Below are 27,195 nucleotides of genomic sequence, written 5' to 3'. Positions count from 1 at the left end.
TTTTCCACATACACCTTTATTATCGTTCTGCTTTATGTAAATACCAATATAGTGTCTTACTGTTTATACATACTGTTGACGAGACACTAGTTTTATTAACAATAATTTGAAATACTATTTATATAAATACAATATGGGCTGAGCATGTTTATTGATAAAATAGAGAAAATATTTTAAAACAATATCACATAGAATTTGGCTTATTTGATAAATAACTACAAAGTGGAATGGTAGATCATAAATTCGTGGTGGTATTCCACAACTAAGCTTTTAGACACAATATCATAACTGGTTCGGTTGTGGGGAAAAATATAGAAAGCTATACATAATGGTAAAAATAGCCCTACAAATAGATTTTTTAAGGTAGCACGTATTAATGATCTTTGCCAACCCAATGGTTTTGGTCTTGTTACAGAAACTGTTTCAAATTGCCTGTTGGGAACAGGTGTTATATTTTCCGCTGTTACTACCATCAATCCCATATATCTTTTGCCAGGTGTTGCACAGAATTTTCCTTTCAAGCAATAGGCCTGGAACAAACATTAAGCTCAGTATTAAACTGTTCTTGGTATATATAGCAATTGAAATAATTGTAGGAGCAAGCAATAAAACTTTATTAACACGGAGAACGATAGAAAGAATAAGAAAAAATATTCGTTAGTTATATAGTCCAGCCTTAGTATATTTATCTTTTTGATATTTTTATTCTTTTGCATTTGAAGTCTTTAAGTTCTGAATGCCTGGTTTAGATATTCAATTAATCCTTTTGTACTCCTCACTGTAATGAAGTAATGTGTAAAAGTTTTTTCTGAAAAACATGACCAAAGTCTTTGAAAAAGTCCAAATAAATAACTTCAATGGTGCAGGTTGTTTAATGATAATTTGCAATCATTGACATACTATAATAGGTTGGCTGTTGTGTAATGGGTTGGACAAAAATTATTGGAATTTTCCCCAAGAAAGAATCTGATCATCTGTTCTGAAACAAAAGCTTCCAGAAACTCGGTCGACTATTGACAACAAGCTTATTGAGTGGTAGTTGCTTGAGAGAAGTTTTATCCCTTTTTAAAAATAGGGTAAATACAACTTTACATACTTCTACTATATGTGTAAAGTTCCTCAGGAAGGATATAATGTGGCTACTAAAACGTGTCAACTCCTCTTTTTAATTAATTTACAGGTTGATTTGTTTGTGATATTGATCATAAACTTCAATTGGCTATAGTTTTTACACAACTTATTTGATTTCTTGAAGTTTCTTTTGATTCAGCAAACTATTATCAAGCATTCGACTTGTATGAGCTATAATATGACAAACACCAAACAACAAAAAACAGAAACTAATAACAATAATAATTTTAAAATAATATTCAGAATTATGAAGACGCATCAATCAAAACTGAAAAAAAATACAATAATTGCAGCAAAATAAAAATAATTTAAAGTAGATTCCCGAAATGGAATCCAGCATCCTCACATTTTTGTTGCCGAATTATTATTGCTATATTGAAAACGGATAATCTGGGGATCGTTTCTAATAGTATTACAAAAAATTATAATTCTATAAATTAATTGTTGTTGGTTATTAATATTCCCTGTGTAAACTAGTTGCTTCAATCGTCCCAAAATATAGTATTCAACGGGATTGAAATCAGGGGATTTTGAATGCCAAGAAATAGAACCTTCACGTCCTACCCACTTGTTGCCATGAACATTATTTAGATGTTGTCTCACTGATAGTAAAAAATGGAGGATGCCTCATCACGTTGAAAATACATACGTCTGATAACAACGTTCACGTTGGCAAGCTTTGGTAAAATATTTTGTAGAATGTCCAAATAGACTTGTCTTCTTAAAGGACCATAAAAAAGTGAGGACCTACTAATTAGTCATTTATGACACCGATTCACACATAAATTGGGAACAATATTCTTGAATAGCATGGGTATTTGTTTTTGACCACACATGTGATTTACAGGAATTATTAATATAGCTTCATTTGTAAATAGTGTCCTGTACAGCATTGGTCGATGGTTGGAAAATCCATCTACAAAATTGCAACCTATGGATTTCATCTCCAGGATATAGTTGCTGAACCATTTGAATATAATATGGGTATAGTTTATTATTTTGTAAGGCTATAATCACTTTTGATTGAGTAACATTAAGTTCTTGATTTACTTGCTTCTTATTTTTATTTGGTAGAGTTGATTTATGGTATTATTATCTGACATAAAATTTGAATTATTTACAATCAACACATACATGAAGTTTAACATTTCAATCAATTTAATTTATTATTTACGAAAATATTACCCTAATGCAATATTTGTCAAAAAATTCAAAATTTAAAAATAATTTAATTTTAAAGATAATACAAAGTGACAGTGAAGATGTAATTGAATGTATACATACAAATCAGATTATGTTGTAGGTACTTATTTTGGTTGAATTTATCAAATTTGTTTAAACCTATACCTTATTATATATCTCATTATGGTTTATTTATTTTTGGTAAAATTTGATCGTTCACTAAAAATTGGATAAAAGTGCAACAACACTGTCATATATGTCGTTTTGAGTGGTTATTTATGTAGTTTGAAAATAACTTATTGCATTTGAAAAAGAATATTCAGGGTGCGATATTCAATACAAATCCTGAAGTATAGCTCATACAAGTCTAATGCTTGATAGTAGTGTATTGCATCATGAAGAAATTTAAAAATATGAGCTGCATAAACATTATAGCCAATTAAAATGTATGGTCAATGTCACAAATCACCTAATTTATGAGAAAGTTCCTTCAATCTATGTTTCCCTTGTCTTGGATTCAATTATGTATTGAAAGTATTTCCAATAATTCAACTTAATTTCTTATACTGGCAAATAGTTTCCAAATGTAGAAAAAAATACCACAAAATTTCAAGCTCTCATAACTTTATGGCACAAATTGGCACAAGAGATTATGGATAAGTGAATTAAAGTGAAACAATTTTAAACCATTTGCAATTGATTTAGTCTAATTTTTCCATTAATGCACTTTAAAAAAAGTAGAAATACAATGATTACAGTATATGAACTAACCTCATACACACATACTATCATACGATGTAAAAGTTCCAATGTAAGTAGTTCCACAGCCATAGGTAGAGTGCCATCAGAGCTATCTAAATTTTTTTGGAAAAATTCAATGCCATAGAATCCCATATCTCTGAAAACATAATCTTTTCATTATAAATGAAAAAATCAGGAAAACAATGTTCATAGCAAGGTGGTGTGTTTTATAAATACATAAGACAGCATCAATGATACTTGTCAATTTTAATATTGATGACTAAAATTTTGAAAGCATGATTTTAACCCATTTCTGTAAATGAAAAAATCAAACCATTCTTGATAAATATTTATCTTACACTATGTCAAAACTTTCCAATAATATAAAGGTCATAGCAACTTTAAATAATAACAGTAGTAAGAAATCCATAAGCTCTGCTGCTGCTCTCTTCCATAATGGTGGTACAACAAATTCATAAGTACTTGGTATCGTTCTTTGAGATGGCTGTCCAACTAAAAATAAAGCAAACCTAATAAAATATACATAGAAATTACGATTATTTAATTTTACTAGTATTTTGCTGGAAATAACTTACAGTTTATGCTATTAATAATATATATATACCTGTTTGAAGGAATGGATTTTGAAAATTCTGACTCGCCAGAAACGAAAATCTTTGATGGAGCACATTCTGAAAATTTTCGTTTTGTAAATTAATAAGTGGATTCGGAAACCGCTGACCAAAGCTTTCTCTAACATCTGCCAAATTATAAGAACAGATATTGTAATGCAATAACCTTGCTTCGTCCAGCCATATTTGCAATTTTTTCATGTAGTCTTCTCTGTCTATTTTTTGTTTTAAGTACTTATATTCATTATCATCCTCATCTTTAAATTCTCTATTTTCTTCAACCATATTTAGTTTCTTGTAAACAAGTTTTTACTTTCATATCTATGTTTGACGTTTGTCGTAACTTTCCATTGTCACGTGGGATCTGTTTGTATACTTGTTTGACGTTATTGTTAATCTATCTTTTTTTACCTCTAATAACTCTCGGTCTATTTCCCTCTTATAGGATATGCTAAATACCAACTCAAAATAAACCTACTTGAATACGAAGGCCTCTTCTCATACGGCTTTTTTGAACTATACTGGCCAATGCAAACTATCAAAGTATTTAGTACATAATATAAATGACACTTTTATACAATATTATGTCAAACCTCTTAAATTCACGCAATAATTTATACATGCCATCTACTCAAGATTATTCTAAATGAGAAACTAATATCACAATAGAGGTACAGGAAACTTTTACAAGTAGGTCATTCAACTTCTTAACTTCATATTTGTCTTGGTTATTTGAACAATTTTTACATATTTTATAGACATAGTAACTATTTAAAACCAAATTATGTTTATTCATTTCCTATGCATTTAATATCGTTATTAGAGAATTAGAATATTAGAAATTTGAAAATTACATAATGATTCACTCTGTGCAAAAATAGTTTCAAAACTATGATCTATTCCGATTATTTCACATTAAAATGATTATTTTAATTTGAAAACAGTACCGACTCTACCAAAATATACTGTATAATATAGAAGAAAATATTACTATTATTTCAAGGAATCATGTCGATATAAATAATTTTTAATAATAATCATAACAGCATAGACTGACAATTTTTTAGATTATGATATATTTTTTGGTTTAAAATATATAATAGGTACTCATTCATTCATTCCGTTTGTATATTATGCAAAACTGTTTCAGCTATTAATTAGGGCCGATTATTTTTCCTTTTCCCTTATTTATTCCAATAACTTGGTAGATTAGAGAAAAGGATCATATAAATAAAAATTGTTGGGAACGAGCATCGTGAAAAGTTAGCATTAGGAAAAATATAAAATGGTTCCCAAAAACCACTTATAATGTTAATTTCAAAAATTTAAGTGTTGAATGTGCTGTTACCAAACAATAATTAGGTTTATAACATTTCAATTATATATTCTTGTTTTCTGCTGAAACTGTTAGTTCTTAAGAATACGTATGCCATCTAGTATATAAAAGATTTATTACAACTAAACATTCCTCCTATAATTCAATTTTTATTTAAAGATAAATCTTTCACATTTATACAACAGAATTAGTTATACTTAAATTGGTGACGCACTAAATTTATAATAATATATGATACTCTTATCAGTTTTTTTAAACATATTCAAAAACATTTCTAATTTCAATTTCCCACCTTACCACCTGTCAATTTCAATCGGTAAAGGACGGATTCTGTTACCGACTGAGTAGTGAATGAAGTATCTTGAGTTTGCCGTTTACCTCCCCAATCAAGTGTCTGTTTTAGAAAGAACGTCGCCATTCGTTTGCATTAATTAGAAGAATAAAAGTTTGTTAATCGTCAGTGGAATCATTACGATGTGTTAAGCAGTGAACCAATTGCCATTATTTTCATTTAATATCTATTCGAGTGTAACAAAAACCTCTAGAGCTAGATGTAATTCTAGTAAATGCTTCCAAAACAAACTTGGCCACCTCAATAATGCAATCAAGTGCGGGCAATTCTTTTAGAAAAATTGAATTAGTATTATGTAGATTTTGAAGCCAAATGAGTTTAAAATGCTGAAAATAAGTGATTTATTTGTTTTTTAATATCGTCCATGTCAAATGTCAGCTACAATGTTGTTGACAGTTATGTCACCTGAAGTTGTTTTCCTACAAAAGAAAGTTTATATTGTTTATATTTTAAGCTTAAATAGTTAATTGCTACCCAATATATTGCGGTAGTAGTGTTTCTAATTAATTAATTCTATCAACTAATTACCTTGGGTATGTGCGCTGTGGAAGAAAAATGAATAAATAAACCTTATGTGGTAGCTAAGCAGTGTCATCAATTCCTATTATAATATGAACCTTCAATTTATAAATGTGGTTTTTGGATAATATAATCAATTGTGGAGATGGATCCAGGAGTCCCAAGTGTACCTATCACCACACTTGCGGGTGTAGCAAGTCTTACAGACTGTAAGTGTTGAAATTGGCATTTTTAATAGTTCAATTTTATTATATATTACATTTCTTCTTGCACTGTTCTCAGTTTATTTCTAAACTAAGAGTTTAAACTGGAATTATAGGCTCATAGCTTTGTTGATCACAAATGACCTATGTGTGTTGTAAAAATGAATTATTCTTTAAATTTTATTTTTAGTTAGTATAATAATCATCACACACAGCAAGTATTCTCCAGCAGAGAAATAAATATATTAATTTCTAGTAATATGTAACTGTAACTAACTGATGAATACTTTGTATTTGAATTTATTCTGTTTGAATTCCTAATTAAGTGCTAGATTCCCATAAACAAGTGAAAATGAATAACACCTGCAATTAACACTGCTCCCATTTTATTATTTATTGTATTAGATCCATTCCTAAGCAGTTAGATTGGCAATTCATAATTTTCTTCATAAATGGTAAAATATTTTCCTTGCACCTTAGTTTTGTTTAAAATCATTATTGCCAATGCTTTTGCATATTATAGTTACTCTAATATGTCTTTTGTAGCAGTTGAATATACTTAAGTAATCTGACACCTGATTTGGGTATGAAGGATAAGGAAAAAAGAAAGGAAAACAAAGACAACTCCATTTTTTATTTAGAATGATATTTATTAAGGCCATTTGAGTATACATATTATTTGGAACCTCTTAAATAATATTAAGGTTAATATTAGTAACACAAATATTCTTGATGTCTAGGTTGCTCCTAAATAAATGAATCAATTTAGATTGTTCCTTGATAAATACCTAGCTTTTCTTGCCTTTTCTACTGTGTATTTATTTGGCTTAAATCACTGTACGACTATAATGAATTAAAACGAAACATATTCAAAATCCATGAGTTTAGAATGAAATAAGGTCGAAAATAAAGGTGTATATATAAACACTGAAAAATCAAAATATTTAGAGAAAGAAATAATGGTATTAAAACCATTTACAAATTAATCCTTTTTCTAATGAAGTACTCCTAGCTTCCCAAAGTTTATTGGTATAATTGACATTTATTATATTTAGTAGACAATCTACTTTTTTATATATAAAAAGATCATATAATATTCTTGAGATATAAAATGTTTGCAACTCCACTTTTGAAATTCACTACTAATAGTAGTTCATGTTTTAGTGTATATGTTATTTTTGTTTTAGTACTCCCCGAAATGCCATTACCAACCCCGTCACCACAGACACTGAGTAATAAATCTTTATTATTCCATCCTCGAGTAGCTGAAGAAGCACAGAATTTACTTGGTGTCAGAGATGAAGTCTTGATACCTCAACTAGTCCAGTCCTTAGAAAAGACCTCAGCAGAACATATGTAAGTTTTTTGCGTCTATTAGGCAATTAAGAATTTTTCAAATAGTTTCTTATTGTTATTAGAATTATTCATTCTATACGTCTTGTATTGCAAAAGTATGCTTTTGAAATAACTAGTATTTTTATTTTTTCATTCCTTCATATAATGGTAATACAAAAGCAAATGGAAATAATATACATCAAAATCTCTTGAAATTTATTTTGTAACTACTACTTAATAGCAGCTTTTTTATCTATATTGTTTATTACAATTACCTATATTTTTTTATAAAAGTTAGATTATTTCAATATATATTCTTTCATTTGTTATAGAGAAGTAAAAGATAATTATGCTGGGACTGATTCTAAATTGGAACAACAAGAATCCATGCCAGAGATATTGCGGGCTCTCTTGGATTCGAATCCATATATCTTTTATGGAAACAAACGTAGGTTTATAGTTTTCTTTTTTTTCAGATAAAATTATTTTAAACTTGTCAATTTTTAGCTCATACTGCACAGACTGTACGCCTGGTGCCACTTAACCGGATTCCACAGACACAACCTTCACAATCCCTACAAACGAAGCAACAAGAATCCCAACTTCGACCTCAGCCAGCTCAACCACGGCTACAGCCACCTCAACAGCGATTACAACCTCTAACGCAGACACCACAGCCTCAACAAAGATTACAGAATCAACAGCAAACACCAACTCATCAACAATCCCAGAGCTCACAGCAACAATCATTATATATCCTAACAACGTCAAATTCTCAACCTGCTTCTCATGTTCAACCCCAAACATCTCATCTTCAACCCCAACCTTCTTCTCATCTTCAACCTCAACCAAAGTCAAAAGGAGCTTTTCCACCTCACTGGAATAATACGGGTGCAAGTATGTTTACAGTTAAGGTTAGTTTTCTTATTTCATATTAGGTATATAAAAACTAACAATTGTTATGTAAGAAGTCTTTGAAAAATTAATTTTATTTTACATATCTTAAATAACAATTATTCTTTATTCATTAACATATTTTACTAATAGAAAACATGTTCAATTCTCCACATATTACAGCTGTTTTGTCATCATTTGTGATGTGAACTTTCAGTACATTATATAGGGTGAATCTATTTCCAAAGTAATGTGAAATCTTGACATTCCATTTTGAGCAAAAAGTTGTCACAAATTTGTAGATACAGCTTGTTTATGAAGTTGACTTATTTGATTCGAAATGAGACATATATAACAATATAAAAAATTACTTGAGTTGATTAATAGACAATTGTAGTGCCTTAAAATATTTCTTTGAATTATTAAATTCGTGCAATTCAAAATTAAATATTAAAATGATACCTCATTCATAACGACGTAACTTGTTTTAACCAATAAACATTCACTATTCAAAATCTAACTTATAAAAATTCATTGTCATTCATAAAGGTTTAAAAAAAACTATCCTAGAATTTCAATTCCAAAAAGCTATTTGTAAAGCAACAAAAATCAACAAACTCCTTATTTGTAAGATACCACACTATAAGCAACTGTTGAAAAACTATACTGTATAGATAATACCACATGCAATATGATGTGTAATCATAATTTTAGTTAATTTTATTTTAAAATGTAAGCTGACATAACGTAAAGGTAATAAATATGGGACAGTAATATATTATGGTTTCACTTGTTTATTTGGGGTGCGTTCATAAACCACATGGTCATATTATGGTCCTTTTAGGACCCCTCCCCTCCTGCCAGATGCTACGTGGTTTTGTTTCACAATATTTTACGTTTTTTATTGCATATTTATTAAGAAAATATTAACAGTTCATTATTTTTTAAACAATGAATTCATGATTCTTTCTGAAAATATAGCATTGTATGACAAATAAAATCACTTTTTTCAACAAAAAACAAAATTTCATCATCATAAAAAAACTACGTTGCTTTGCTCTCACCTACTACCCCCGTCACGATGCTCAGTGTTGTATTTGAATTTATACCTCCCCCCTTGGCCGAGCTACATGGTTTATGGACGTTCCCTTATTTAATTTGTTCATACATTTTATATAAGGTATTCCGTACTGCCATGTAAAATTGAATAAAAAGTCAAATTAGTTCTTGAAAGAACTAATTTTAACTATAAATACACGTTTGTTTCAACGATTAGTACTGTCAATTTAAATAAACTAATATGTATGTCTTGTGAAAAAGACAATCGATCTTATGTTTGATTGATTGATACAAGAAAGTTTGTAGGTAACTGAAGTTTGCGGCTTTTATACTTTTTGGTATTTCAGTGTGCAAAGTGGGTAAATTGTTGACAACTGCTCAGTAGTAACTATTGAACATCTTAAATCTATTATACAACTAAATAAATATCATGCAAGAATTAACGCACAAATAGTTAGTCATGCTATTTCCTCACACATAATTTGAAAGTTTAAACCGTTGTCTTCTGCTTGAGTGGAATATACTTTCATAATTAATAGCCATATTTTATAACTTTGTTTATTCTTTATTCAAAAGTTTTTTCAGAAATATTAAATAAGAATGATATATGAAATTTTTCTGAAATATCAATAGATTCGATTATAAGCGCTTGTTTATCTTCAGCTGTTATTACCTTTTGTTTTTTTCCTGAATAATTAAGCAACCTATTTGTTTTAATTGCTTAAGTTAGTCGCCCAAATTATTATTGCTATATGTTTGCAAATATCTCGTCTTTCCTTCTGGACATCAAAGGTTTACATTTGGATGTGACCATCCCAGGAATCTACTCATTGTATTAATTTCAAGATATGTGGCAGTGTATTATTGAAAGCGTGACCCAGCCATCATAGACTCAATAACAGTTCCTTTCAGATACCAGGCAGAATCTAGTTGTATTTTATGCCATGTCATGGAGCTAGGCTTTTTTATGGGCACCCTTCTATTTCCTATAATAGTTAAGGAACTAAGAGGGTTGAAGATCCTCACTGTCGATATTTGAGTGCAAGGAAAAGAAAAAGGAGGTTTGCATGCTGTTATTACTTTCAGAGTGAATACTTGTTACTAAAGTCATTTTAATTGCTTTTGTCTGAACGAAAAGTAGAATGAAATTTTGAGTGTTGGTGTAGTGGTGGTTTACATAGTGTATTCAGTATGAATATCATCAACGTTTCTAAAAATTCCAACTCAGAATGAATATGTATGTCTACCTAATGTTACTTTAATGATAAATTATTACAGCACAATTTTAGGATTTTTTTTTTAAATTTTAGTCATCTACAGACGAAAGTGAAATTAGACAAGCAGCGATTAATTCATTTAATCACCAACAACCTATTATATCCCCCAATTCGCGTGATGGTATAAATAACCTATCAAATAGCGAAAGTTCTGATCTGACATCACAAAAATCTACTTCGTCCCACGATTTGGATGAATCTATAATGTACCTAACAGGTAGCAGTACCTCTAGTGGAACACAGCAAAGAGCTGCTCCACCCCATGAAATGGATAACTCTTTGATTAGCATATCAGATGATAGTTTTATCGAGACACAGACAAGAGCTGTTGAAAATACCGAAATAAATGACACTATAATTTCCATATCAAGTGAGAGTGATTTTGGTGGATCAAAAACAAAAGCCGTTCCACAAGGTTTGTAATTTTTAAAATTCTAAAAAAAAGTTTTAATATATATATATATATATATATATATATATATATATATATATATATATATATATATATATATATATATTTCAATATTCCTGAAACTGGTACCTGTATAATGTATTTCAATAACATTCCAGGTCAATCTAAATCTAAAGATGATTTTTCCATTGGGACAGGAAATACAACAGTAATACCTTCCAATCTAGTACTAAACCAGAAACCTATTATGAAACCGTCCCTTCATGATCAATCCATATTGGAAGCAGCACAACCTCTATCGAATACTCTAACTGTGAACAACTTTAATAACCGGTCAACACAAACTTCAACCAGTGAACTTAGGCAGTTGAGGCGAAATCCAGCAAGAGGTGAGTTTTTTTACCTACTCAAAATCACATTAAAAAAATCTTAATTTTCTGTGGAAGCTATATATCTCATTTCATTGCTAGGGTATTTTTCTGTAATATGCTATCAAATTTTTAAAAAACTACTTATTTTGGTAACAAGTTATATAATAATTAATAAATCTGGATTTTCATTTTATGGAATTTTATACAGGATGTCCAAAGAGTGTACTGAAGGTTTGATATATTAAGTGTCCATCAAATAGGCTATTTGTGTCATTTCTAGATATTGGATTACTATATATTGCTATACAGAATGTTTTAAGAATAAATGTACTGCTGCATTCCTTGGTGGGGACCCGTATCAATCTCATCCAGTTCTTAACTGATGCTATTATGTTATTACATTCAAGTTTTCCTCAAAATTAACTATTAGATGTGTGATTGACTTCATTTTTGAAGATTTGATGATGAATTTGTACTAACTGAAGCCTTTATTTCTTTGTTTTTTTGCTATCAGCAGATCGTAGAAGACTTGTCTTTTTGTATCTTGATCGATTGATTCTCGAACATCTGATTGTTTCTGATGTTACTGTCGCTTAAGTCATTGTAACTGTAATACACTTGACAATATTAATGCTGAGAGTTGGTTATGGAATCACAGTGTCGTTGATAGGTTGAATTTATAGGTAAAATAACAAAGCTACTTATTCACGAGATATTATACTAAGAAACCTGTAACTGCAATAAAAAACCAGATCACGTTACTCTTTTCGGATTTTCCATGTTGATAAGTTTTCTTAATGACACCGACAGAGGACTTTATCAGTGATAACCGCCCGCCATAAACTAGTTGTTGTGTTGTTAGTCATTTTTGTTTATTTTTACAATTCCATAGTATCTTATAGCAGGATGTAACTACCATTTTTAAAGTTGCCGGTTGGCAGACAGTTATTTTCGGAAATTATGCTCTCAAATGGATTCTGAATATTCGCAAACGAACTTATTTATAATGCTCCATTTTCCAAATACAGCCATACAATATGCTTGGACTTTCGAAAGTCTACAAAATGCCGACTGCATTGAAGCTAGCATTAAATCCACCATAGTTCTCCTGTTTGCTAGATGATTGAATGTTTTGTCTTTTAGCAAGGTGGTGAGACTTTTGGAATTGCATTTGAAATTTCCAAAAAGTAATTGTGAATAGTTATGTGTTACATAATGCTCTCTATTTTTCAATCTCTTAAATCTGCAGCTATAGAGTTTGAATAGAAAACCTAGCAGATGAGACATACAGAAGTTTTTTATCAACAAATATATGTATCTCTTACCACTGACCCAAAGAAGAGATATAGAGTAAGAATGGTAGTTTCTGAGGCTTCTAAGATTTTTTATTTACTTCAATCAAGGCATATTTATTAAAAAAACAGGAAGCTACTGAATTTTTTTGAACTGATTTTGCTTTAAATTTTTTTTCTTAAAGTTATAGAATACACGAGAGTTACCCTCTAATAAATCACCCTATATGTAAAGAGTGAATTTCTAAGTAAAAGCAATAACCAGATTAAGAATATTAATGAGATAAAATATTTCAATTGCAAATTATTAATGTATGTTGATTTTTATAGTTAGCTAGGGTATTTTATGATTATTTTAATAATATAAATTTCCTGTGTATATAAATTCTCTACAAATAACTAGACAACAACCAAAGCAAAACAGATGTTAGTGATTAAATGAAATTTTAATATACAAAATGGGTCAGATTATGTTAGTTTGAATGTCTGATAATCCATGAACTTGTTTTGTACATATCATAATATAGATAGCAAATGTTTTTTCTGATTTATTTCAGTTTCTAAATCTTTTGTCTAATTAATAATTAGATGTTATTTTGGTAATTTGACATCATGCTTTGTATTATGCATTTACTCATTTAGATTGTGCTTTTCTAACAAGTAACCAAAAGAGTTTAAAATCATTTTATAACAATTGTTAAAAATTTTTGAATATAACTTTGATGTAAAGTAAAAATTAATTGAATTCTTAACGTCACTAAGAACTACTATTACAATTATAACAACGTTTAAGGAATAGTTAAAGAATTAATAAATAAAATCATTTGGATATTATTCAATGTTAAATTCAATAGTAGCTTTAATGACACAATTTCTCATTATCCTTTACTTTTCGAATTTTGTAATAATTTATGCCTGCGTAACTTTCTTGAATAATACTTAGTAACTACTATAGGAAAGTTTGCAATGTAATCGATTGAACTATTCTAAAATTTGTAAGACAATTCAGGTCCTTGTGTTTATTGATTATGGTCTAGCAAATCTACCAATTGAAAATTTTGATGAATTTTCTGATATTTTGACTAGTAAACCTCATTATTTATTTAAAATTATATTTACTTTTAGTCATGTCTTGTTTTTCTTATTGATAAAACATTAGTTATGATGAGCAAACCTTTAGACTCAGACCTTTCTGTTATGTTTCTAGCTAAACTTTTTCTACTATTATTGGTTAGCCCCATAGGTCCATTCTGAATTTATAGTTTCCAATATTTGCCCAGTAGTGGTGATTGTGTACCTGCTTTTTCTCCATTAAAATGTGTGAATTTTAACCAATACATGTTTATCGTTTATCGTCGGCAATAGACGAGGCCTTAGAAAGTTACTCACACAATTAATACTAATGCTTAGTTTATGGTGTCTACTAATCTGTAGGATTATTTGTTTATGCTAAGGTGCTAACTAAACACTGGTCGTATGTCAATTTTCCTACTAACATTGTTCTAAGCTTAGTGTATTCACTAAAGTTCATACTTTTAACTAGTTTCTGTTACTTTGTACTAACACATTAGCAGTAGTTAGTTAGTGAAGACAGTTCTGTCTTCATATTGTAGGACAACAAGCAGATAACACAAAAAATACATCAAAGACTGATACACCACCAACAATTCCAGTAACCATGCTAAAGCAAAATTCAGCTGTAAAATATGACTCAAAAGTGCAATCTGAAAACATAGAAACGGGAACCGAAAAACCAAAGGAAAATAAAGCCATTGAAACAAACGAAATTAAAATCACTGAAGTCAAAGGAAGAGATTCAAGTGATGTATTGGAATTGGATATGAAAGCTTTGAGTGAAGCTGTAACCTGTGATCATTCTATTAAGCAACCCATTATAAAATTGTATAGGTTGAGTTCTGAAGATCAAGCATTATTACTAAAGAGTATTAAAGAGTTCATAGAGAAGAAACCTAAGATGGCAAAAGATATGGGAATTCATTTACTCTATTCCACAAACAATGAAGACAGGGAGGACTATCAATCAGATGAAGATCTTGGAAACAAGTGAGTATACGTTATATAAAATCTGTTTAAAATTGATTGAAATTTTGAATTGTATTTACATTTGGAACTGTTATTAGACGAAAAAGATCAAACAGAAAACATATAGGAAGTGAAAGTGATGAAGATTATGAACCGGATACATTTTCGGCTTTAGTTGGAAGTAAGCGAAGAAAAATAGGTAAAGACGAAGTGCCAGAACCTGTAATTGTGAAACCTAAACTCAGGAGGGTTGAAAAGAAATTCGTTCCAGTTCTAGAAAAATTATCACAGGAAGAATTGATGGAAACTAACACCTATCATAAATTCAATAAATCTATTGAATATGTTCTCAGATCGGGAGAGGACATTGATGCCTCAGATATAGGTATAATACCGATATTTTTTAAATTTTATTTGTATTCATGGTTCAGTTTTTTTAGGTGATGATGGTACAATTCAAGAAGAGTATCTTTTGAGTCGATCTGTTATGCAGGAGTTGTGTACAGAAGCAGCTAAATTGAAAATACTGGGAGCTATGGAGATGATACCTACTGATAAACTTACAAGGCTTTTGAATATATTAGAATTAAATATTAGAGGAGGTGATAGAGTATCACCAATATCAGACGTATGTACTTTATAGACCAATAAGCTGTAAGAAGCTTTAATTATTTTTTTATTTGTGTTTTAGGAAGACAATGAAAGTATTCGTCAGCTATGGCTAGAAGCTGCAATGGAAAGAGTGATGGGCGCGGCAGATGCTTGCTTAGTCTGTATGTACATAATGACGTCACGAAACATGTCAAAACGTGTCTACCTTGAAGAAGTTATAGATCGAGTGGTCCTTTACATTAAGTACCAACTGCACAATACCATTTTTCCTTCATTTGATTCCACTTACAGATTAGATAATAAAAAGAAAGACGGTCGTCGAAAGAAAAATACTCAAGTTTCAGAAAAAGGCATTTTAGTTTTATATACGAAAATTTCAGAGCTCGTCAACTTACTAGCAGAATTATTAAATATTCAAATTCTGACAGATACATCAGTGCTTCACGCTTCTTCCATGGGTGTCTCGCCATTTTTTGCTGAAAATGTTAGTGAGCTACAGTTGGCTTGTCTAAAACTTGTAACAACAGTAAGTAGCCTTTACATTCTAAACTGAATGCATTTCCTTTAAATTATTATTTTATGTACACATTCGTGCAAAATTATTATAGAAATAGAACAAAATTAAAATGGTATATTATTTTAGATTTTCACAAAATACGAAACGCATCGAAGACTGCTATTGGATGACATTCTAGCTTCTATTGCTCGCCTTCCCAGTACAAAGCGTAGTTTAAGAACATATAGAATAAATAGTGAAGAACATATACAAATGTTGACTGCATTAGTTTTACAGCTTATACAATGCGTCGTAGCTTTACCAGATAATTTTTTACCAAAAGAATCCAAAGATAAATCTCAAACTGTTGACAAAAACACTCCTAAGGTAAATTTTATCAAATAATATACCAATTTTTTTTATATCAATCAATATACTATTTTTTATTCGTAGATTGACACTGATATTTTCATTTGCAACAAATACGAAAAAGCCACATCCACTGCAGGTACTTTTCTTACTGTATTTTTGAACAAGTGTGGTAATAAGCAAGAAGATATTGATTATCGTCCTTTATTTGAAAACTTTGTACAAGATTTACTCTCAACTGTTAATAAACCAGAATGGCCAGCCACCGAGCTACTTCTTTGCTTATTAGGTAAAATGCTGGTAAAGAATTTTTCCAATAAAGGTACTGATATGTCTCTAAGGGTAGCTAGCTTAGATTACTTGGGAGTAGTGGCTGCTAAATTGAGAAAAGATAGTGTCTTGTCACGATGTAAATTAAATACCATAGACCAAATGATAAAGGATATCAAACAAGAAGAACAGAAGGATAACGAAGAGAAATCATCTAAAAATAAGGTAGGAGAATTGGAGATATTTTTATATGGAACTTTATTGAAAATATTTACTGTTCTTATCACTTCCAGCTGGTCTGGGCGTGAAGTTAGAAAATGCATAATTTGAGACATAATTGTCATCTTTTCTATTTGCTAATGAATGAATGGCAACTAGACTAGTACAATCTGAGTTAATACAACGATTTTTTTGTTGCTATTGTTAATTGTTTATTATGCATGTCAATAAGAACTTCCTGTTGAATATCATTATCTTTAAACACAATTTTGAACTTTATATAAACAGTCTCTATTCCTAGGCTTATTTTCAAAGTCCCTAATTCATCATAAAAAACTCAACTGTTATATATGACACTATGTATCTGTTAACTTGAATCGGCAGAAGTGGTTATATTTTATAAATTTTATCGTTGATTTTTCGCTGTAGACCACTATAATTATTTTCAAATGATATTAAATAGTATCTAATTTCCTGTCAAAGTGACATATTGGGTTGATTTATTTGATGCTCTATCCTGCCGAATTTTTTCAACTTTTTCTTTACAACCATGTTTAACAATAATTGTTCACATTGCACTTTTGATATGATTACATTTCACTAATTAGTTAAACTTTTTTGTATAAGTGAAGATTTTTATCGTAGAAAAAGAAAAATGTGGTTAATACCGATAATGAACGCGCCCAGTTTCTCCAACGGGTGTTATTAGATTTTCTCGCGGTAAACGCTCAAAATGATGAAGCTTACAAGTATGCGAGACATTTTTACATAGCTCAGTGGTACAAAGATGCTGTAACTGAAAAATCACAGTTGGCTATGGGCGATAAGAATAATTCTAAAGATAATAGTCACAGATCAAGAAAGTACAAAGATGATGAAGATGACGAAGATTCTGATGAAGAAAAGATGAAAAATAGAAAAAGTTCCGAACAAGAAAATACGGAGATATTTGCCCAAATAGAAGAAAAGAAGAAATTTCTTCTTAGTAAAATTAAGCCTTTTCAAGAATCTATATCTGCTGGGAATAGAGTTCAAGTTTTCCAAACGTATATAGATTACAGTAGTGCAGAATTAATTGCACAATTTTTGGCTTCCAAGAGATATTTTTCTCAAAGCTTTGATCAGTATTTAAAAGCGGTAAGTATAAGATATTGAATAATATATAATAATATTCATATAATTTGCTTCATTTTAGATTTTAATAGTCTTAAAAGAGACTTCCATAGCAATTAGAACCAAAGCAATGAAATGCCTTACAATGATAGTAGAAGCGGACCCATCGGTTCTGGGTAGACACGACATGCAAATTGGTGTAAATTTATCTTTTCTTGATCATTCGACGTCAGTAAGAGAGGCAGCAGTAGATTTGGTGGGAAAATTCGTCCTTAGTAGACCTGAACTAATTAACAAATATTATGAAATGTTATCTGCCCGAATATTGGATACTGGTGTTAGTGTAAGAAAAAGAGTCATCAAAATTTTGAAAGATATTTGTATAGAATGCCCTGAATTTCCAAAAGTTCCAGAGATTTGTGTCAAAATGATTAGGAGAGTAAATGATGAAGAAGGTATTAGAAAACTGGTTATGGAGGTGTTTCAGAACATGTGGTTTACACCTACTAAAGATACATCCTTGTTGAGGAAAGTTATGAATATTACAGATGTAGTTGCTTCATCTGAAGAGATTGGATTAGAATGGTTTGAGCAACTTTTGCTAAGTGTAAGTTATTTCTAATATTTGTATGTGTACATAATAAAAAATCTTGTTTATTCTAATATGAAATTAAATCTTATGTAATTTATTCAAGTAACATTTTCTTATTCAAGCGCTGTACAGACGATAAAACTCAATGTGCATGATTTTTTGTCTTCCACATTATATTTTCAGTTTTTTTCCTTTCATGTACTATATCTCTTTATTGTGCGAAGAAGGTGTATAGTAGGGTCAATGAAGGAACATCGACTTTTCCAAAAATGATATGGTCTCCACGTAAAATGTTTTCACATTGACTACATTTATACATATCTTTTGACATTTTTTAATATTTCACATCAGATTTTCAATGTTTTTTTCTCAAACTCCCTTTACTTCCAAATAAAATTTGGTGTAGTATTTTTTTATCATTTTCAGTTATTCAAACCTAAAGAAGATAAAGACGATTCAACAAAAGTAATGACAGAACCTCCTAAAGCCCTCTTGCTAGCGTGTCGGCAAATAGTGGATTGTTTGATTGAAAATGTCCTTAGCTTAGAAGAAACATCAGAGAATACTAGCACTTCGCAAAGACTAGCGGCATGTCTGACAACCTTGTATTTATTCGCTAAAATTAGACCCCAGTTATTAGTAAAACATGCCAGCACATTACAACCTTATTTAGGATTAAAATGTCAAACAAAAGGGGATATTCAGATTATAAGTAGTGTTGCTAAAATGCTTGAATTAGTAGTACCGTTAATGGAACATCCTAGTGATTCATTCTTAGCTCAGCTGGAAGAGGATGCTCTGAAATTAGCATTACAGTATAACAGGCCAATTGTCAGCAGTTGCTTGTCTTGTTTAGGATCAATCATTAATAAAGTTACCCGTAATTATAAACTAATTAGAGACTGTTTCAAAACATACTATGAATATTTAAAGAAGTTCAAGGAATGGATAGAAAAAAATTTAAATGTGCTTGGGGAGATGAAGGGTAGAGCTACATTTAGAAGATCTTTGTTTATAGTAGGATTGTTGCTAAAGCATTTTGATTTCAAAGATCCTGAAGTATTAGGTGATTTGACAGTGAGTATAAAGAATATTTTTAATAACATTATATTCAATCCATTTATTTTTAGGTTGATCTTAAAAACGAAGTTTACCAAATAATGATATTTTTTCTTCGTAAAGATGACACTGATATACAAGTTAATACACTGAAAGCTATTGGTTGTATATGTATTAGGCATTATGAGTTCATGTTGGAAAATGAATTAAAAACATTCTACCACCAACAGCTTACAATGGAAGATGCTCCACTGGAAATGAAGGTTGAAGTTCTTACTAATATTGAAAGTTATTTGATTGAGGAAGAAAATCGGATGATCCAACAAGATTTAGAATGTAAGTAGGGTAAACTTTGTTTATTGGTAGTGAATCAACATATAAAAATAGATACATGTATCTTTAAAATGATGGAGTTTGAAAAGTTTTATTCGAGTAACTCATTTCTTCAAAATTTGCTCTGTATTCTATTGAGTTTGAGCTGTTTCTAGAATCATTCTCATTCCCATCATCTCCCCAGAGAATATACACTCGATAGATTCTGCAAAAACTAATCTTATCGAGTGCTTCATGTAACTGCAATGCCATATAAGGTAACTAGTGAGGATGTGTAGCTATGTTGGATTGATATTCAAATAGTTTTTGGATTCAACAGATCTGCCAGACCGCTTTTTTTGGTTTCCTTCTTAAATCAAAACTTCCATATAAAAGCATTTTTCTACACTGCAGAAAGGCTCTAAGACTACTACTACTCATTTTATAGCGAGTGTATTGGTCTCTTTATTCCCTCCGCAATTTTCTTAGGCACGTCCATATCATTTTTGCGTCGGTGACATGAGAGCTCAATGCATTGATAGCTGCTAACTATCAGAATGAATCACTACGAAACATTTCTGATAGTTTCGTTTCCATTTATCTTTCAAGATGAGGTATTTTTACCTTAGGGCAGAAGTTTATCAATGATAAGTATTTGGTATCAGCTCCAAATATCCTCGCCAGCTCTTGTGTGTACCATTTGGGTATGTATTCATACTTAGCATTATCTCAAAGATGTCGAATTCACTGCCAGTTTGGAATTTAACAAATGTGTTAAGTGATCAGTGATCTCTTCAGAGGCCTACACACACTATCATGGAAAACTGCGCGATTTGGAGCTTTGGCATATGGTAGTTGTAGAAGTCTATGGTAGCGGAATGTCTGCTTTTTCTGGCATTCATTAAGTTCTTAAAAATTAAGGGTAGGAGTGTTTGATTATCAAAACAACTTTTGTTTGGTGCCTATATAGCACACTAGGGCTGCGCATGTTAAAATGGGTCCATTGATTTGTTTATATATGAGTTTGTTTTGTTGTTAAATTGCTTTTCTCACAGATAAGAGTGTAGTCTGTTCATTGCAATTTTAACTTTTTGCCCTTATTTGGTTATGTGTGCTTTTAAAGCAATTCTTAGAATTTATTTATTATGTTTAGTAGCTAACTAGTTTGTTTTCACGACTTTGAATTGAACGAATTTTTAACTCACACATTTCTTGTAGGGTCCAAACGATCGAAACAAGAAAATTTGAAAGAAATGGGGGATGTTTCTTCTGGCATGGCAAGTACTGTGATACAACTGTATTTGAAAGAAATAATGGAATCCTATCTACATCCCAGTTTTAAAGTCAGGCATCCTGCTCTTCGAGTAATACAACTTGTATTGCAACAGGGTTTGGTACACCCGGTACAAATTGTACCATATTTAATTTGTATGAGTACAGATTGTGAAAAGGTTATATCATATAGTGCAGATAAACAATTATCAGATATAGAGAAAAAATATCCGGGGTTCATTCATACAAAATCATCATTTGCTATTCGCTTATCCTACCAGTTACAGGAAATATTGCAAGGTGGTTCAATAGTTCGAGGATCTCGAGTGAAAGAGAAAGGAGAATATCCCTCTGCTTTGAATGGTTATTTGTATTCAATACTTCGTAGTTCAAGACAACAAAGACGTGCCTTAATACTTAATATTTTGAAACAATTTGATGAACAAGCTGTAAGTATTGATTTTTCAATCTTTAATTATGAATATAAACATTTAATATTTGCCAAATATTAATTATATCAAATAAACTATCAAACCTGCACGGATTGATGGAATGAGAACCTCCTCTTTGTTCTCTAAACGACTTTACACTTGAATAAGCTTTTTGCAAATACTAAGGTGGAATCATAATAGAAATAGCTTTATTGCATGGTTTCATGATTTTCATTTTGGAAATTTATTATTCAGTATAGAAAAATGAAAAATATTGTGAAGATAAAGATTGAAATCAGAATTGTAGAATGGCTAGATACTGGGATAAATGAGGATATAAAAATCTGAGATAACCAAATCCATAATAAATTGAGAGGATAACATTATCATCACTATCATTTTTTAAATGGAAATAATCACAGCCCTGAACACTGTTTTAGAGACTAAAGGGATTTGTTGCCGTCAAAATCAGAAACTTGCAATATAAATAAGAAAGTGTCTTTTCTAACAAAAAATGCAAGTTTCTGATTTCATTATCTAATAGATGTATATTTTTGCACCATTAAAGAAGAGGTACCTTATAAGCATGTTACAGTACAATAATTTGGTGATTATCAAATTTTCTGCTGAGATTAATGTCCCAATGATTTCTGGGATCTCGTTTTTCTTCTTTTTTTAGATTGGTATATGTTTATCCTGGCAAGTAATGCAACTAAAATAAAAAGACTTTGTTTGTCATATTAGCATTATTATTAAGTAAATTATTTGAGGTATTTATTTTCATCTTTATTTCAGCGAACCACTTTATCATATATGTTATACTTAGCCGATAATATGGCATACTTTCCTTATCAAGTACAAGATGAGCCACTTTTCATCGTACACCACATAGATATCATGATCTCACTTTCTGGAACTAATTTATTACAAAATTTTAGGGATGTAAGTATAATACGTTTGTGTATCTTTGTTGAATAAACAATCCACTATGTCATTTTTTAGTGTTTGATGGTTGAAGGTCAGACAAATAAAATTCCAGACACAGAAAATAGTGGGGCAATAAATGTAGTTTCAGCACTCGACGAGGATGACGATGATGAGGAAAGTTTGTTAAGTCGTGTACCTGAAGATACAAGTCAACTCCAAGCTTACATTACAGCTGCACAAGGCTGTCTACTTCTTCTCATGTTAAAGCAACATATTAAAGATGTATATGGCTTGAGCGATGGGTATTTAAATTATTCAATATATTTTTAATTTTGATGCTAAATAGTTATTTAATTTTAGGAAAATTCAACAGTATTCACCATCAGAACCAGCTAAGGTGTATGAGAAAGCTATAACACGGAGATCAAATGCCCTTTTCAATCCTAAGGCCACGATACAGAAATTAAAGGAAGGCAAACTGCCTGAGTACTTAGATGAAGATGGTAGGCGTGATCTCATTCGGCAATATATAGATGTAAGTATTGATTTATTTTGAATACCATAATTTTTTTAATATTACAGCTTTACAACTACAATAATATGCATAGAAACTAGATGCAGTGATATTTTCTCCATAAATTTTTGTACATATAAAGTAAAACTAACTGTAGGAAAATATGAACATACAAACTAGAACTTGCAATAAAATTGGTTTAGATGTGCCATAGAAAAACATTTTCACTGTTAAATTATATCTAAACGAATTTATTTCAAAGGAAGTCTGCTCAATTTTTTATACATATGTATTCTTCCTTGAAGAATGAATGTATAATTTGTTATTTGACTAATACTTTAAATGAAAGAACTTGATGTTTTTTTACTATTTTTGTTCCCACCCAATATTTCTCTCAGAAAGAAAGATAGAAGAGTTTGTTGCAAATATTGCATTGATTGGTAAGGCTGCAAACCATGTACAAGTGATAAAGATTTCATATAGTGTGATCAGAGAAAACCATGTCAAGGTCGTAGGTATAAAAATTGATGATGCAAATCAAGACGACATAAAGACCCAGAGTGCCCACAACTGGACTTAGTTAATCCCACAAGATTGAGGAGCAAGACTACTACTTGTTTATGAACATTTGGAGTGGAAAAATCACCAGTGGTCGATTGTAATGTTGTTAAATGAGTCAATTACAGTGAGCAGTTATCTGAAAAAAAGGGTCATGCCCACATGTTGATCATTGAAAGAGGTCGAGTTAATATTCACAATACATTGTTGATATATTAGAACCACAATTCCTACCACTCCCTCCCTTTTTAGGAGAGAAATATTTTTATATAATCAATATCTAGTTTTTTTTTTGTTGCAGTTTAAGCAACTAATGTTGCGCCTTGACCCAGATGATCCAGACGATGATGAAAATGCTCCTAAATTACTCACTGCATTAGCGAATACACAATCAACTCACCAAACAAATACAGGAGCGCCATCATCAATACTTACAGAGGCCGATCAAGTAGTATTGGACAATTATAAGGTAATTTGAAGTATAATTCAATATAGGAAGATTCTACTCACTAGAACATATCTATCTTATTTTCATGTTCTTTATTATTGCCCAAACAAAAAGTTCTACAAATTTTGTGACCCAAAATGTTTCATGAAAAATTCAATTTCAATTATTTTTGTACATTTATAGTTTGTGGATACAAAATAAGAGTTGAAATAGTCATTATAATGAAGTCAGCATTTTTGATCCTATTTTGTGTTGTCGATATTATTTTTCAATTCATGAAGTAGCTGAGAGGTGCCCTTTTTTACTTGATACATATATTTTATGTGTTATATTGTTTTATCATTCATATCACATCCTCTATAATAGGTTGTTAGTATTTTCACTAATTTTTAGCTGACAGTTATCATGATGCTGTTAAATTCAACTGTATGTTTTTATAAATTGGAACTACTACATTCCACCTTCTTCCTAAATTCGTCGTGGAAACCTTATTTAATTAACATTCATGGATGTCTGTTTAATTTGTAACTTTGTTTTAGGATTCCCCACCGAAAGTGCCCAAACTCGTGATATCAAATCGAAGGTTCGATAGTGATACGAAACGTACTGCACGGACTCAAAAATCCGAGAAAGTGAAAAAGCATAGACATAAAAAGAAGCGAAGAAAGTTCGCGAGTTCTTCCGGTGAAGAGAGCGAAAATGACTATAGTGATCCTGATTTTATGGCCTAGCTATGCGTTCAATTGAGTAGACTTCACTGCTCAGACTGTACAGTGACTTATAGTTGAATCGTCGTCGAAAAAATTATTATTGTGCTAGTTGGTAAACGGAGTTATAAGCCACGAAAACAAAACAGTTGTCCAGTCATTTTTGGAAGATTTTTGAAGTGATCCTTGCGATTGGTTAGTGAAGTTCTTGATAATTTGTTTAGTTCAATTCAGTTAATTAAAACCTTATCGTCAAAATAAAATGTTACAAAAAAATTATCATTCCAAGAATTACTGGAGAAATATTTTTGTAAAGACTCCGCAGATTGGATTATTAACGAATTATAATTAGACTCCAAAATGATATGGGGTACTTTTTGTATGAGTAGTGGAAGCACTTTTAATTGTACATGAACTGTAACATTAAATTGAAAAATAATGGTGATTTGTTCTAATATTACTTTCTCAGTTTGCTTTGTAGAAATTTTCACATCTGTTTATTATAAATATGATAGAGAACTTTATTGAATGTGAGAATTTCTATAATTATTATTTTTGTATAGTTTTCTTATACATTTTTTTAAAAATAAGTGAAATCAGGGGATCTTATAAACATGACCAATTTTCAGGAGCGTTGTCAATGCTTCAATATCATTTATTTATTTGTGTCCACTATACTATAAAATAGCAGAAAGGACATAGTTGTATTTTTTGAAATTATTTCTAATTGTACAGGGCTTAGAAATGAAATTATCCACTTATTATGTGGCTGAAATATTGTCCAATTATACAGAATATATCTTTTATTTTCACAAAAGCTGCTTGAATAAATTAGTAATAAGAATATTTGGAACAAAAAAATGGACCGAAAATTTTCAGTTAGACTAGGCACTAGTAAAAGCAATATTAGAATTGGCAAGCTGGTATTGTTTTATTTGATTACAACTCCTTTTTTCCTCTCACGAGAATTACACCCATTTATTTGAATCTATTAGTATTTTTAATGCATTTTATGCTAGTATCTCAAACTTTGGATTTGGTAAACTTAATCTCAGTTTAATGAAGTTCACTGTGGATTTTGTAGTGTATAGTTTACAGTATCTTAACCCCAATACGTGTTTTAATATTCGCGGTAACAAAATTTTAATGTCGATACTAAGAATAACTACCTAAATCGTACTGTGCAGATCGAAAACCCCAAGAAACTGACAATCTTCGTATATCATACTATACTGTTTGTTTCAAATCTTCATTTTCCTTTCATTCAAGCAACTTTTAAATTTTTTCAGTTATGTATATGTCCGATAGGTATTGAATTTATAAGAGATTATATCATTGAATTTCAACAAAGTGGCACTTTCTTTGAAACTTCGTACAAAATTGCTCAGTTTTATAAAAGTGTGATTAATTATTATAATTGTATGTATGGTTAACTTTCAAAATGCTGGTTAATAAGATATCCTTGTTAACATTCAAAGTTTCTTCAATTGGATTCTTTATAATTTATTATGTATAATTAACAATCCCTGAATTTAATTTCATAAGCAAAAAAATGAAACAGCATCTTCTAAGTTAGTCATCACATTTATTTTCATATAAATTTATAGATTTATTAAAATGTATGATTACGCCGTATTCATACAGTTTTATTATGTTATGTGTTGAAAATTTTCTGTTTTGATTTAGTAGGATTCTTTTCTTCATGACTTACTTTTTAAGTAATTCGAACTGTATCTTTATCTAGACACGAAGATTCATTTGTAAAGCTTATTATAAGCAAACTAGTGTATGTATACCTATTTGTAATCTAAATGTGTACCTACGCATTTATATTTATTTTTTTCATTTATGCAAAATGAACAGGAATATAAATAAATTCTGGATTGCATTGAATATTGATAGAAGATAATCTTAATTCAGTCCTTTAATGGAATTAACTAGTAACAATGCAATAAATGTGTGGTGTGAGGCTGAAAGCTTCATTTTTAATTTTCATCTCTGTTCCTACATGAATTTTTCTAAAGAACTTGACAGCAGAATGAAACTAAAATAGAAATACTTCGGTAAATAGTTTTCTGTACATGAGACAAAACATTAATAAAAAATTATTTGTTTCAAACCTAATGTGAGAGATTTCTTGACTTGTCCGTTTTGTAGTTTGTAATAATACATACATTATTTTTTATACAGTAATATATCAAGCTTGTTTGAGCTTCAGTGCACTGATAATTAATTTCATTGTTTCTTTGTGACATAAAGGACTTATTTTGTACAACTTTGTGATGAAAGCCATTTCCAAACGTTATTTGAATTTCATGAAAGTTTTTTTAAACAAATTTATTATTTGTTAATTTAAATTTTGATTGAGAAATTGGAAAAATATAATTTACTTACACAAGTTAAATACATTTTTGAACAAATCTTTTGATATCTAACAATGCACAGTTTAGAAACACATTCCTTACTTTAGCTTTAACTCATAAATGTATGTTTCAAAGCTGACATTATTTCTCTGCA

At 30.2% G+C, this 27,195-nt stretch overlaps 2 protein-coding genes across 2 annotated transcripts; one reads left to right on the top strand and one right to left on the bottom strand.

Moving 5' to 3' along the window:
- LOC130903386 (protein FAM8A1) lies at nt 1-5,793 on the bottom strand. Its single transcript, XM_057815494.1, has 4 exons — nt 3,680-5,793; nt 3,414-3,567; nt 3,085-3,211; nt 1-530 (listed from the first exon to the last, which is right to left on the bottom strand). Exons 1-4 carry the CDS (start codon nt 3,969-3,971, stop codon nt 216-218), a joined length of 888 nt encoding a protein of 295 aa, XP_057671477.1. The 5' UTR covers nt 3,972-5,793; the 3' UTR covers nt 1-215.
- LOC130902655 (nipped-B-like protein B) lies at nt 5,359-26,734 on the top strand. The gene is made up of 22 exons (XM_057815206.1): nt 5,359-6,102; nt 7,284-7,452; nt 7,764-7,879; nt 7,939-8,345; nt 10,695-11,076; nt 11,232-11,462; nt 14,350-14,800; nt 14,878-15,164; nt 15,220-15,407; nt 15,471-15,917; nt 16,035-16,274; nt 16,341-16,751; nt 17,391-17,882; nt 17,941-18,465; nt 18,877-19,527; nt 19,581-19,845; nt 21,040-21,542; nt 22,320-22,466; nt 22,527-22,753; nt 22,812-22,986; nt 23,825-23,992; nt 24,511-26,734. Exons 1-22 carry the CDS (start codon nt 6,039-6,041, stop codon nt 24,700-24,702), a joined length of 6,738 nt encoding a protein of 2,245 aa, XP_057671189.1. The 5' UTR covers nt 5,359-6,038; the 3' UTR covers nt 24,703-26,734.
- Nucleotides 26,735-27,195: the final 461 nt, after the last annotated feature.

This window comes from Diorhabda carinulata, chromosome 1, assembly GCF_026250575.1.
Source record: "Diorhabda carinulata isolate Delta chromosome 1, icDioCari1.1, whole genome shotgun sequence".
NCBI lineage: Eukaryota > Metazoa > Arthropoda > Insecta > Coleoptera > Chrysomelidae > Diorhabda > Diorhabda carinulata.
Note: the sequence above shows the minus strand (reverse complement) of the source record. Positions and strands in the feature narration are given on the sequence as shown.